The sequence below is a fragment of the Myotis yumanensis genome, unplaced genomic scaffold, assembly GCF_028538775.1.
Source record: "Myotis yumanensis isolate MYYU_CA2020_CCGP unplaced genomic scaffold, mMyoYum1.0.hap1 SCAF_2, whole genome shotgun sequence".
Classification (NCBI taxonomy): domain Eukaryota; kingdom Metazoa; phylum Chordata; class Mammalia; order Chiroptera; family Vespertilionidae; genus Myotis; species Myotis yumanensis.
The window spans coordinates 147269557-147284211 of NW_027223753.1; the positions used below are offsets into that span (position 1 = coordinate 147269557).

Here is a 14655-nt window from a genome sequence, read left to right on the forward strand (position 1 = left end):
GGCCTGGATGGGGGAGGGGCAGGCACCATGGCGCTGCCCCATCCTGCCAGCAATATGCAAATTAGCCGCCATCTTGGTTGGCGGTTAACCGCCATCTTTGCTGACAGCTAATTTGCATATTGCCCGTGATTAGCCAATGGGAAGGGTAGCGGTCGTACGCCAATTACCATGTTTCTCTTTTATTAGTGTAGATGTTAACTTTTTATGTAATTACTAGAGGCCCAGAGCACGAAATTCATGCACTGGGGGTGGGGGCCCTCAGCCCAGCCTGCGCCCTCTCGCAGTTTAGGAGTCCTTGGAGATGTCAGTCAGTCGGACATCCTTAGAGTTGCTGTGGAGGCGGGAGAGGCTCCCACTACTGGCGCTGCACTCACCCCCAATGAGGCCTGTTTCTGGCTTAGTGGAGCTCTCCTGTGTAGGAGCGCACTGACCACCAGGAGGCAGCTCCTGCGTTGAATGTCTGCCCCGTGGTGGTCAGTGCATGTCATAGTGACCGGTCATTCTGCCCTTCAGTCAATTTGCATATTAGCCTTTTATTATATAGGATTCCAAATGCAAAATAATGAATTCTTAATTATTGGTTTAATACTATTAGGACTATGATAAAGGTAATGTAAAGAAATAATGGAATATTAATTTGGTTTTGGATATTTTTGTATTTCTATCTTAAAGTTTATGTATAATGTTGACTGTTTTGTGACTTCACAACACAAACAATGACATTCAATTATGAAAAGCTGCCTCAAACCATTATTTACTTACTAGTTTTTTTGTTGGTGGTCTTGACTGTTTTTTTCCTGGACTCTTTAGTACTCAGTCTTTACTATGCTCAATATCTCTGTTGGGTTTATTCAGAGTTCTAGTCTCAAAAGAGGTGCTCCTTGTTCTGTATCCTTGTTTTCTTTCAAGCACATACCAGTATTCTCTGTGCGGAGATTTCTAAAAGACTTTCTTTTCCAGCTCTTGGGTTGTTTACAAAATAAAATGTAAAGCAAAACAGGGACAATGCCAACAAAATGTTAAAAGCATGCTAAGCTTCAGGGATTAGTCTTTTGGCAAATCCAGGAGAATAAAACAAAGGTGCTGTGGAACTGGAGAAAGCTAGAAGTATAACTTGAGATAAACAAATATGAATATTTGATAAATATTCTCTAAAATTTTTCCTCTAGGTTTTAAAATGAATATTTGCAAGTAATCCAAGTCTTTGTTGCAGATACTTTCCCCCCATATTTATCAGCCAGTGTATTATTCATAAGTTCTCCAATCTTTAGACTCTATTCATTTTATATAAGTGGTTCCAAGTTTGGGGCTCAAAATTATGGAAACATGGAAGAATTACTATGAATTATGTGTCTTTGTATCTTGTTAATCAACAACTTCTAAAAACAACTATTTATATTCAGGGATGATGTTCTATAGAACTGTTTTTATGTCAGAAGTTGTTTTTATATATTTTTTGACAATAGATTGAGAATCACTCTTTTTTGCTGTATTATTCAAAACGCATTAAGTATTTTTATATGCTATTTTTTTGAAGTTGACTTTGCTTTTAAATAGTGTTTCTCTTTTTCTACTAGACACAATACAATGAACAAATTAACCAGGTGAAGCAAGGATTTGCCTTGAGTACCTTGCCTCCAATCCAGCTTCCTCCACCACCACCCAGTCCTGAGATACTGGTAAGAAATATTACCTTTTGAAAAATTCCCATCTTCATCGTGATAAAATGGTAAGGGCTATAAAACACTGACTATGCAGTTTGTTTATTGTGTATTCAAAATGGATAGGCACATAATGTGCATATCATTTGTAATTATGTCCATTTATCATCTTCAGATGATAAAACTAGTTGGCTGGCTCAACTGAGGTCACATACCTATATTGTATCACTCGATTTTGGTGGTGCATTTGATATCTGAAGAGGTAGTATATTTTCATTCCTCTTGTCACTCCCCTACATCATGGGAGAAAACTGATGAATGCTCAGAATTTCCATTGCTTTCAAGTTACCCCTAGATGACTGAAACACTTCAGCCTAACCCCCTAGCAGGCTGACTTTACCCCTCCACTTCTACTTTGGACTTTCTTTCCCTTAAATTTGATCTTCTATTCTACCTTTAATAGGAAGGACACCTTCCGTTTATGCCCCTTCCCTGCTTGTTGTAGGATCAGTGAGTCTTAATCAGATATACTAATATCTATACTATACTATGTATGTTACCCTTTGGGGAAACATAGTGCCATAACCCAAGAAACACGTACAACTTTCCCAAATACTTTTTAGAACAGAATCATTAGGTGATAATTTTTATTATCATAACAGATCTGGGGGTAGGAAAAGAAAAAAGGTATGAGATATTTAGGGGCAGATCACTTTTGATGTCAGCACTTCTGCTTGTAGGAAAGCTTTGAAATGTTATTTCAATAAATAGTTGAATAAATTAAAGAATTTAAAAATTACGTAAATTATTTGGATTTTCACTGTGTTTCAAAAACAAATCCAAAGCTAAAAGTATTATATGACACACACTCTGGATTTTTTTTATACTGATAGTATTGCCTTTTATATTTTTGTCAATCTGCTTTTTATAGGAGTACTATATTATAGACATTATTATTTTTGGCTTAGAGCACCATCATACCCGACTACCCTGATAAGGAATGTGTTACATAAATGAAAGAGAAACTCCAAAGATTCACTGTAATTCTACAGGAAGTAACACATATTGGGCACTGTTCCAATTTAGCCCATTATTTTTTATGTGTTTCATTATATTTTTATGTTTGTATCTCAGCTATCTAATCCGCAAAGTAGTGTTATGTAATAGTTGTCCTCAAAGAGAGCAGGACTGTTAACTTAGTACCCACCATTCGTTCATTATTTAAAAACTTTATATTATGAAAATATAAAATATGTGTGAAAATAGAATAGTATAATGAGCCTCTGTGAACCCAAGAACCAACTTCAACATTATCAACATTTTGTTAGTCTTGTTTCATGTCATCTCTTTCTTCCTCCCCACTGGAATATTTTAAAGTAAACCTTTAAATATCATGTGACATCATCCATATATAATTTAGTATGTATTCCTAAAAGATTAAGGACTCATATTATTGGGTGTTATCATAACACCGTTTTCTGTTTAAGAATTGTAAATTATTTTTAACTAGAGGCCTGATGCATGAAATTTGTGCAAGAGTAGGCCGTCCTTCCCCCAGCTGCAGGCACCGGCTTTCCTCTGGCACCCTGGACCCAGGCTTCCTTCTAGCCGCCAGCACCCGGGATCTGGGCTTCCCTCACAGCCCTGGCTTCATCTGGAAGGTTGTCCGGATGGATCTCCAGTCTAATTAGCATATTATGCTTTTATTATTATAGATAATATCCAGTTAAATTTTGTATTACCCCAGTTGTCTCAAAATTTATTTTTCTTACCTCGCTTGACAATATTTCCAGTTTCGTTATAATTACCCTTACTTTTACAACCCTTATTTTTAAAAAGCAATCCAATAAGTTCCTCATTAACCTTTTACCTATTGGTTATTTAGGATAATTACTCAAGAGCTATACTGATACTCAATTTTTTAATTCAACAAATAGTTGAACCCCTACTTTATGCCGGTATTAGACTTGGAACATATAGATGCTCAGTAAATCTGTTCTTTTCTGTGGTCCAGCCAATAATTTATTCATCTTATTGGTAGATGCTAAGAAGAGCTTGCTTTCCACAACTCTGTGGGAAGTGCAGTAACACTCATAAGCATGTCTTCAAATCATTGCAGACATACATAAGCATGTCTTCAAGTCATTATCCTCCAGGCACACCCCAGTTAAACTTGCTACTGTTCTTGGATAGAGCTAAACATAAAGTCAAAATTCCATCAGGTGTTACAAGGTCTCTCCAATACAGAATAGCAAAAGTAATATTATCTATAGACAACTTTGATTCTTTCATGGAATTTGAATGTCAATATTGCTCATCAGCAATGACAGTACTCATGGAGGAACTCCTTTGAATAGTTCTATAATATTTCATTTGGGAGATGGCCTCAAAGATCACCTAATCCAACTCTCTTATTTTATAGACTAGAGGCCCGATGCACGAAATTCGTGCACGGCGGGAGGGTGTGTCCCTCAGCCCAGCCTGCACCCTCTCCAATCTGGGACCCTCAAGGGATGTCCGACTGCCTGCTTAGGCCCAATCCTATTGGGCCTAAATGGGCAGTCGAACATCCCTCTCACAATCCAGGACCTGCTGGCTCTCAACTGCTCGCCTGCCTGCCTGCCTAATTGCCCCTAACTGCTTCTGCCTGCCAGCCTGATCACCCCTAACCACTCCCCTACCAGTCTGATCAACGCCTAACTGCCCCTTTGCTGGCCTCATTGCCCCCAACTGCCCTCCCCTGCTGGCCTACATCCCCCCCGCAACTGCCTCCCCCTGCAGGCCTGGGTCTCCCTCCCAACTGCCCTCCCCTGCCGGCCTTTTCACCCCCAACTACCCTCCCTTGCTGGCCTGGTCCCTCCCAACTGCCCTCCCCTGCTTGCCTGATTGCCCACAACTGCCCTCCCCTGCCAGCCATCTTTGACCACATGGGGGCGGCCATCTTGTGTGTTGAGTGATGGTCAATTTGCATATTACCTCTTTATTAGATAGGCATTAGTAACTTGGCATTCAAGATTATGCAGCTAGATGGAGAGAAGTGGGAATAGAACTCTGTTTTTTTCTCTCAATGTTCTTTAGTATATTTCACTACCCTCTGCTATAGCCTATTCATATGTTTAAATAATTTTATGACACCATTATTTCTGTTGTGCTTTGTAACTAGATTTTAAATCAGTCTTTTCCCCAAACATTGCTCTCTGACTGTAGATCATTGCTCATATGAATAGATGTTTTTATTTTTTACTGTTTCTATTTTAGATGCAGCAGTTCTTGGGAAAACCCCTTGTGAAAGAATCTTTCTTTAGACCCGTAGTCACTGTTCCTCGAATGCCTGCCATTTGTCATGGAGCCATCTCTGCACCTGGCCAACCTAGACCCCCCCTGGTACAAAGCTCTTCTTGGTGGAATAGATATTAACTAGTTCTTTATCATGACAGTGGACTTCCAGAATGAATGTCCATCTTCTCTTTTTTCATTTATGTGATAAATGATGATGATGCTGGTGGTGGTGGTGATAACTGAATGGTGGTGATAACTGAATGATAATTGAATAAATATGATCACTGTTAAGGACATTGCATATTTATTTCATTAACTGATACTAGCTTTGTTTTTGGATACAAAGATAAGTATATTTTCATAGTAAAGAATCTTTACAGTTACTCTTTCCTTCAATAGCAGGCACCAATGTCATGTAGATTGATATTTTAATAGATACTTTATATTTAGCATGATTAATGGGTAGGTTGAAAAGCAAAGAAGCCAAGTCACAACAAACTAAATTATGCTATAAAGCTAAAGAAAATATTTAAACACACACACGTATATATTCAATAGGATACTGTTTATCTCCAAACAGGCAATATACAGTGGGGCCTTGACTTACGAGTTTAATTCGTTTCGTGACCGAGCTCGTAACTCAAATTACTCGTATGTCAAATCAAAAAGTGAACGAGTGAGACACGTGATGCTGGGCTGATGTTGTGGCGTTCACTATGACGTTCGCTGCGCCAACTAGTGGTGGGGTATCTGAAGCTGGCTCGTAACCCGAATTTTAGCTCGCAACTCAAAGCAAAAAATCAGCCGAGAGACGGCTCGTATCTCGAAAAACTCGTTAGTCGGGACACTCGTAAGTCAAGGCCCCACTGTAAATAGCATCACCTTGGAACATATTATTCTGTAAAGTTATAAACCTTTCTAGCTATAAATGGCTAGATAAGCCTTATCCTAATATAAAGACACAATAGAGAAATTTAAAGTGAATAGTTATTAGTTATAATATTGGTTAAGGTAAACATTTTTATTAAAAGAAAAATGTTTTCCTAGAAGATGATAATAATACTAGAGGCCCGGTGCACAAAATTCATGCACTCGAGGGGTTCCCCAGCCTTGTCTCAATGGATTGCCCCAAAGAGGTAGGCCAGAGCCGGGGGTCCTGCCCCCGGTGTTGCCACATGAGCTGCAGAACCCCTGGCATCACCGCGGGACCCACCTCAGTGCTGCGCACGCAACGTCATGTCCCCGCCCACCCGCACATGCCTGCTGCACATGCAGCCTCTTGGTGATGGATTGTTATGGCATGAAGGCATGCGGGCATCACGGCATGAGGGCGTGATGATGACATAGGCTTTTATTAGTATAGAAAAGCATAAAATGCTAATTAGACTGGACATCCTTCCGGACGTCCTTCCAGATGACCTCCTGGACAAAGCCAGGACTGTGAGGGAAGCCCAGGTCCCGGGTGCCAGAGGGAAGCTGGTGCTGGCAGCTGGGGGAAGAAAGGCCTAGTCTTGCATGAATTTTGTGCATCGGGCCTCTAGTGTTAAATATAATTAATGAAAAATTTTCTAATTTAGACTTTCCCATAAGTATATTCTAGTCAGTTTTTTTGTACCTACATGTGGCTTACAGTCTCCTTTTGAAATATATAGTCCAAGGGATTCTGCTTATTTTTGTTTAGGCTGCCTCTCTCTAAAAAAAATATGTTAATTAAGTACATCTTTTTATCACCATGATTTCACAGTGTTACTCATGTGGTTTGTTCCTGCACCATTCTATAACGAACTATGATAAAATTTTATTGAAAAAACATTAAATTACTTCAACTTTCTAATAAAATTACTTTCTTATTGTCGGGAAAAAGCTTGATACTGAGGCAAACTCCAATTTCTGGGCAGTATCCTGCTCCTTCTCTCACTAGGCTTTGTATGAGTTATACTAATGGCTGTTAATAGTTGTTAGTTTTTGTGAGTAATAGCCTTATATTTGAAAATAACCTGTAGAAGCTTAGGTAAAAGATGCCATGTTTATAATTATCATAGCAATCAGAGTAGTACTCCAAAAATATTCACTTGATATTAATTAGAGTCTTAATGGTTCTAATAAGGAACTACCATAAAAGATGGGAAAAATTTTGTTCTATGGTTTCATGGCTCAGGGGTGTCACTACAATTTTCATACCACCTTTGTAACATTCATGAGACATTGGGTAGACATTCTAGTAGTATTCTCATCTTTACTTAGTTGTTTGAAAATTCAATTTTATTATTTTTCTAATTATAAAAGTAGTAAATGCTAATCATAAAACAGCAAATAATATAGAAATACACAAATATATACAAAATCTATAATAATAAAAGCATAATATGCTAATTATACCAGACAGCCAAATGACTTTCCAGATGACGAAGCCGAAGCAAACTGCCGGCCACGGTTGCAAGGGCCAAGGCAAGACACCGCAACTGTGAGGGCTGAGCCCCTTGCATGAATTCTGTGCTCGAGCCTCTAGTATATGATGAAGAAATACACAAAGCAGAAAGTAAAATTGCCCTGCAATTGAATCCTAGGAAATAATCACTATTTACAGATTGCTTTTAACTTGCAGACCTTTTTCTGTACCTACAGAAATAGACACCCTATATGTATTTCTGTACATGTTTGTAATTACTGAGACTATTATGTCCCATTTTTAAAATAAGGGTAATATAAACAATTAGAAATATTGTTAAGAAAAAACTAAAAAGGGTACAAGCATATCAATATTCCTCTTCTTTATTATATTCATTTTCTGAAGTATAGAAATATGTTGGCATGGAATTACTTCCTAATAATTGAAGCTGATAGTTTATAACTCTGTGTTCCTTACAGATGTCTGGCCTAACCTGGACTATGCCGGCGCCTATGGGAGAGGCTGTGTCTCCTAGTGCAGGTCTGGGAAGTGATCCTCCCATGATGAATTGGGAGAGGATTATAGATAGATTGAAAACTGCCTTTCCACAACAGAGCAGGTACCTTCGTTTATATTTACTAGTGAGTACAGATCATACTCTACAGTCTGTAGTCATAATTACAGCAATGAAGTATTTCAGAGAAACATACCACATACACATACACACATTACAGATATTTCCTTACCAGGGCCTTGGTAAGGAAAATGAAATGTATCAGGAAGGAATTGTGTTCGATATAAATGCTAAACCTCTTCACTGAAGTTATTAGTGGTAAGTCATGAGAGAATGCATTTTTAAATTTAGCTTTGCTCATTTACTGAAAGTGCAACTAGTTGTAAACTTATCCAATTTTAATGCCACCGGCTTCAATAATTATCTTAATAACCTATTTCCAATGTGAATTTTAAGTTGATAGTATGCCACATAAACCCAAAATTGATCAGATTTTGCTTTCCTATTTTCTTAATTTCATTGAGGGTCCTTACAGTTTCTTTATTAGGCAACAGAGTTAAATGCAAGAAATCATAACTTTACTGTTCTTTTCACAATTCTGACTTTAGTAGAAAGATAATTAATTCCACCCCTCGAGAAATGAAGTTTCTTTTCTCTTTACTGTCATATCCAAGGAAATAATTCTAGTTTCACCAGTATTTTTACTTTTATTTAATGTATATACTGTTATGCTTCAGGGTAGATTATGTTTTTATAAATACTATCTGAATAGATAATGGAATTGTAATATAATTGTTATTATTGTACCAAAAATGTATGTGCAGACTTTGGGTCAGTAGACCATAAGAATTGAAAAAGAACTTATCAATTAAAATATTCCTAGGGTTTTAAAAAAATTATTGTTTTAATCTTTGCTTTCCTGTTCCATTTAATATTTAGTTACTGTGTCTGAGTTTTACAAAAGTGAAACTGTTCAGAGTGATAAAGGAGAGAAAGACCAATGGTTACATAGTTCAAAAAAGGAATATTTAGTCCCAGCAAGAGAGCTTTGAGAGATGTGATACAAAGAGTTCAATCTACACTAATAAAAGAGAAACATGGTAATTGGCGTACGACCGACCGCTACCCTTCCCATTGGCTAATCAGCATATCCTTATGCAAATTAACTGTCAGCCAAGATGGCGGCCGGCAGCCATGCACTGAAGCGAGCAGGGAGGTTTGCTTCCTCCAGTGACTGCGGACTCCAACGTTCCCCGCCTAACTTCCTACCTCTCAACTGCAACTCTAAGCAACTATTACTATGTTGCAAATAAGAAGCTAAAAAAACCGGCTTTCAGTCAGCCCCGGGCCGCAACATTGTATCCATGTTTTCAGCAGCGAGGCCTCAGAGCTAAAGCTGGCCCAGAATTAAAAAAAAAAAAAAAGAAAACAAGGAGCGGTTGGAAGCTTTTAGTCAACTGCCAGCGGGAAAACAGCCCTCAACCCCTCAGCCAGCCTGGCCAGGCACCCCAGTGGGGACCCCCACCCTGATCCACGACACCCTTAGGGCAAACCAGCCGGCCCCCACCCATGCACCAGGCCTCTATTCTATATAGTAAAAGGGTAATATGCCTCCCGGCACCGGGATCAGCGGAGCAGCGAGGCTCCCGGCACCGGAATCAGCATGACAGGGGGCAGCGCCCAAACCCCCTGATCAGCCCTGCTCTGTGTGTGACAGGGGGCGGTGTCCCAGCTCCCCTATCGGCCCTACTCTGTGAGTGACAGCGGGGAGCTCCTCAACCCCCTGATGGACCCTGCTCTGTGTGTGACAGGGGGCAGCGCCCCAACCCCCTGATTGGCCCTGCTCTGTGAGTGACAGGGGGCAGCGCCCCAACCCCCTGATCGTCCCTGCTCTGTGCGTGACAGGAGGGAGCTCCTCAACCCCCTGATGGACCCTGCTCTGTGAGTGACAGGGGGCAGCGCCCCAACCCCCTGATGGCCCTGCTCTGTGCGTGACAGGGGGTGGCGCCGCAACCTCCCCACTGACCCTGCCTTGAGTGTAACGGGGCGGTGCCCCAACCCCCCAATCAGTCTACCCTGAGCGTGACTGAGGGTGGCATCGCAACCTCCCGATCCGCCCTGCTCTGTGCATGACAGGGGGCAGTGCCCCAACTCCCCAATCGGCCCTGTTCTGAGCCTGACCAGGGGCTGCACCTAGGGATTGGGCCTGCCCTCTGCCACCCGGGAGCAGGCCTAAGCCAGCAGGTCGTTATCTCCCGAAGGGTCCCAGACTCTGAGAGGGCACAGGCCGGGCTGGGGGACACCCCCCCCCCCCCCGAGTGCACAAATTTTTGTGCACCGGGCCTCTAGTACCTAAATAAGTAGATAACAAATTTCACACAGTGACCTTTCAAAAACAGTTAAAATATTTTTTTAGTGTCTTAACACATTTAGTATCTTAATAAAACATTAGGGCTTTTCATTATGGTTTAAGATAAATGTAGATGGACTTGTGATCACTTTTTAGATCAAAGATCATACACTAGGATTTTATATTTTGTTTGGGGAGCACATCCTCAGTGCAGTAAGGAAAATCACCATTGCTCTTTCCTTTATTCCAGAAAGGAGCTTACAGATTTCTTACGAAAAGTGAAAGATGCTCATGGGAACTCCTCACCCGGTCTGACATTTGATGACATTGTTTACAAGATTTCTCAATTTATTGACCCCAAGAGATCTCAGGTAAAAAAAAAAAAAAAAAAAAAAAAAAAAAAAAAAAAAAAATATATATATATATATATATATATATATATTAATATCCCATATCTCTCTGCCCTTTACTATAGTAGTCAGCTGGTTTTTTAAATATATGTAAATTTATATTGTTATTGAGGCATAATTGGAACTTTACTAACTGCATATATTTAAAGTGTACAGTGTGATAAATTTTGACATATTACCATAAAATCATCTCCTTAATCAAGATAATGAGTATATCTATCACCCACAATAATTTCCTCATGCCCCTTTATAGTACATCTCTGCTGCCCCTCCCAGTGTTTATTAGAAAAAGCACATTTCTATGTAATAAGTCTCTTTGAATATCATTGAGGTCTTTTTTGGGGGGGTACTTTACTGTCATGTAGTTTAAGGTAACTTTAGTATGTAGTTAAAAACATGAAGGTTGGGAGTCTTGAATTCAAAGTTTTTTTTACTTCTGCTCTACATCTTAAACTAAAGGCTTTTTATTTTTGTTGTTTTAAAAGAATAGGTGACTTAACAATATTATATTAGTTATAGGTGTACATTTAAATACCTTACAAAATGATCACCATGTTATTGATTATATTTTATATGCTGTATATTATATCACCATAACTTAAATGTAACTGGAAATTTATATCTCTAATCCTCTTCACCTATTTGCTCATTTCCCCCACTTTCTCCAGCAACCATCAGTTTGTTCTTTTGTATCTATGAATCTGTTTTGTTTTGTTTGTTTGTTTGTATTACATTATAGATACCATATATAAGTGAAATATTTGTCTTTATCTGTCAGACTTATTTCACTTAGAAAAACATCCATGTTGTCTCAAATGGCAAAATTTCATTCTTTTTTATGACTAATCTCCCATTATATGTGTATGTATGTGTGTATGTATATACACCACATCTTTATCCATTTATCATTCAGTGGACATTTAGCTTGCTACTGTATCTTGGCTATTGTAAATAATTTTGCAGTGAACATAGGGGTGCATATATTTTTTCAAATTAGTGTTTTTGTTTTCTTCCGATAATACCCAGAAGTAGAATTTCTGGATCAGAGATCAGATGGTAATTCTATTTTTAATTCTTTAGAGAACCTCCATATTGTTTTCTATAGTGGTTGCAGCAGTTAACATTTCAACCAATAGTTCACAAGGGTTCCCTTTTCTCCACATCCCTGCCAACAATTGTTATTGGTTGTCTTTTTTATAAGCCATTTTGACAGGCGTGAAGTGATAGCTCATTGTGGTTTTGATTATATTTACCTGATGATTAGTGATATTGAGAATCTTTCATGTCTATTGGCCTTTTGTATGTCTTTTTTGGAACTAACTGTTTTTCTCTTGCTGCTTTTAAGACTCTCTTTTTGTCTTTTGCTCTTGGAATTTTAATTATGATGTGTCTTGGTGTGGTCCTCTTTGGATTCCTTTTGTTTGGGGTTCTCTGTGCTTTCTGGACTTGTAAGTCTATTTCTTTAACCAGGTAGGGGAAGTTTTCTGTCATTATTTCTTCAAATAGGTTTTCAATATCTTGCTCTCTCTCTTCTTCTGGCACCCCTATAATTCGGATGTTGGTACGCTTGAAGTTGTCCCAGAGGCTCATTACACTTCTTCATATTTTTGGATTCTTTTTGCTTTTTGTTTTTCCGGTTGGGTGTTTTTTGCTTCTTCGTATTTCAAATCTTTGACTTGATTCTTGCGATCCTCAATATGCTGTTGGGTCTCTGCATATTATTCTATATTTCAGTCAGTGTATGCTTAATTTCTAGTTGGTCCTTTTTCATATCCTCGAGGGTCTCACTGGATTTATCAAGCGTCTCACTAAATTTATTGGCAGTTTCTAGAAAATTCTTGAAAAACCTTATAACCGTGGTTTTGAACTATATCCAGTAGTTTGCTTTCCTCCATTTCTTTCATTTGTGATATGTTTCTTTGTCTCTGCATTTTGGCTGCTTCCCTGTGTTGATAGAGTGGCTTTGTGTGCTAGGTGCCCTATAGGGCCCAGTGGCTCAGCCTCCCCAATTACCTGAGGTGGATACTCTTGGTACACCCATTTTTGGGCTTTGTGCACAGTCTTTTTGTAGTTAAGCCTTGATTGTTGTAGGTATCACTGGGAGGAATTGACCTCCAGGCCAATTGGCTGTGTCTATGTTGGGAGAACTTCTGTGCTGGAGACACCCTTCTGGGGCAAGACTTGCTTCAGTGGGGCTTTGGTGCTCACTGAGTCTTCCCCCTGAGTGTGTCCCTTATGGATCTGAGGAGTTGTAATCTGGATGGTCCCACTCTGACCACTGGGTACACTGGCTCTTGGATCTCTAAGGAAGTGCTAATTGAGCCTCTTCCTGAGGCTACCCAGCAGGAGCTATGGAGAGAGATGCAGATTCCTCTTCTTTGTTTGGGGTTTGGAGGTGTCGAGATGAGGCCCAGCTGTGAAGCAGTGCAAGCTGTTTTGGGGCCTTGGGCCTTCTTTTGGATGTTTTGGGTCTCTCTGACCCAGCTGTAGTATGTTAGGTAATTTTAGATTGCCAAGGGCCAGGCCATTCATATGCAAAAGCCTCTGGGCACAGCTTCTGTGGGGCGGGGTCTCAGGGAATCCACAGGGTGGAGCAAACAGCTATGGCTGATCCTCAGCCATGCCCTAAGAAGCCCCGGGTCTCAGTGTCCAGAGGTAATCTTTGCAAGCACCTCTGAGAGAAAGCTGCCCTCGAGTTCCGCCCGATGCCAGACTGTTCAGTTTCTCCCTGTATGAGTCTGGATCCTCAGAGATTCGCCCAGAACTGGAGTTCAGAGCAGTCGGAAGCTTGAGACTCCCTCTCAATTGAAAAAGACAGCCACGTCCTCAGTTGCCAACCCTTTCCACATGCACCTCTGTACCTCTGCACTTTACTTCTGCACCTCCTCTGAGTCTCAGTGTGCTTTTCTCTTTCCTTCTAATTGTAGAATTTCCACTAATCCAGCCTTCCTGTGGTTCTGGATGATGTTCTTTTTGTCTTTTAGTTGTATTTTTGAAGTGGTTGTGCGAGGCAGCAATTTCAGGTGTTTATCTATGCTGCCATCTTGGATTCTCAATTCATTTGCACATATTGTACTGACCTTGCATCCCAGGAATAAATCCCTCTTGATTATGGTGTATGATTTTTTTAACATATTGCAGAATTCAGTTTGCTAATATATTGAGGATTTTTGCATTGATGTTCATCAGGGATATCAGCCTAATAGTTTTATTCCTTCATAGTCTCTTTATCTGCTTTTGGAATTAGGATAATGCTGGCCTCATAAAATGAGCTGGGGAGTCTTCCCTCCTCCTGAATTTTTTGGAATAGTTTGAGAGGACAGGTGTTAGTTCTTTGAATGTTTTGTAAAAGTCACTGATGTTATGGGCTACCTGTTAGGAGCTGTAAGGTGAACCACAGCTGGTAACTGCCTCTGCTGGTCCTGGATGTACATTGTGGGGCCAACTTGTGTGCCAAGGCCAGCTTCCACCAGAACTGAATCTCAGGCAGGTTAACAGAAGGCCCAACACACCCTGAGATCTGGCCCCATCTTCCACTGCCAGTTTGGCTCAGCCATTGAAAGAACCTCTGGCGGTACATGAGTTGCATGAGGCAGGGTCTGAATCACTAGGTAGGGGTAAGTGTTGTTCACCAGGTTGGTACAGATTCAATCTTCATGTCAGTGCTGTCTTAGGCCACTCTAAAATTTTCAACGTACACCAAGTTCAGGTCAGTTGCCACCCATCTGGGACCTGCATATTTTTGTTGTGGGGCAGTATGATCTCAGGGAGTCATCAGGGTGAGGCCAACAGATTTCATCAGGCCATAATAACAGGATTTGGCTTTGGGGCACGAGGCTTTTCACAGGATCACCATTGCTAGTCGGGGTGTGTGGAGGAGGAGGTGGGTGGCAATGACTTTGCCCCAGAGTCATATAACTTCATCTCTCCCATGCATCTCTGACATGCCCTGAAACTTCCTGGACCTCCTTCAGAGCCTTTCAAGAAAAACTGTAGCAGGCCCAGACTGCCTGCAGCTGGCTGATTCCTCAACAGTATGTCAGTTTGGCAGG

General features: G+C 40.3%; 1 protein-coding gene across 5 annotated transcripts in view; it reads left to right on the top strand.

Moving 5' to 3' along the window:
- DZIP3 (DAZ interacting zinc finger protein 3) overlaps positions 1–14655 on the top strand; it is a 167832-nt gene that overhangs the window by 99478 nt on the left and 53699 nt on the right. For all 5 annotated transcript variants that reach the window (XM_070406151.1, XM_070406149.1, XM_070406152.1 and 2 more), the window contains 4 exons: positions 1578–1679; positions 4920–5045; positions 7809–7948; positions 10444–10564. In XM_070406151.1, coding sequence (XP_070262252.1) covers positions 1578–1679; positions 4920–5045; positions 7809–7948; positions 10444–10564 — 489 coding nt within the window. The remainder of the gene's footprint in view (positions 1–1577; positions 1680–4919; positions 5046–7808; positions 7949–10443; positions 10565–14655) is intronic.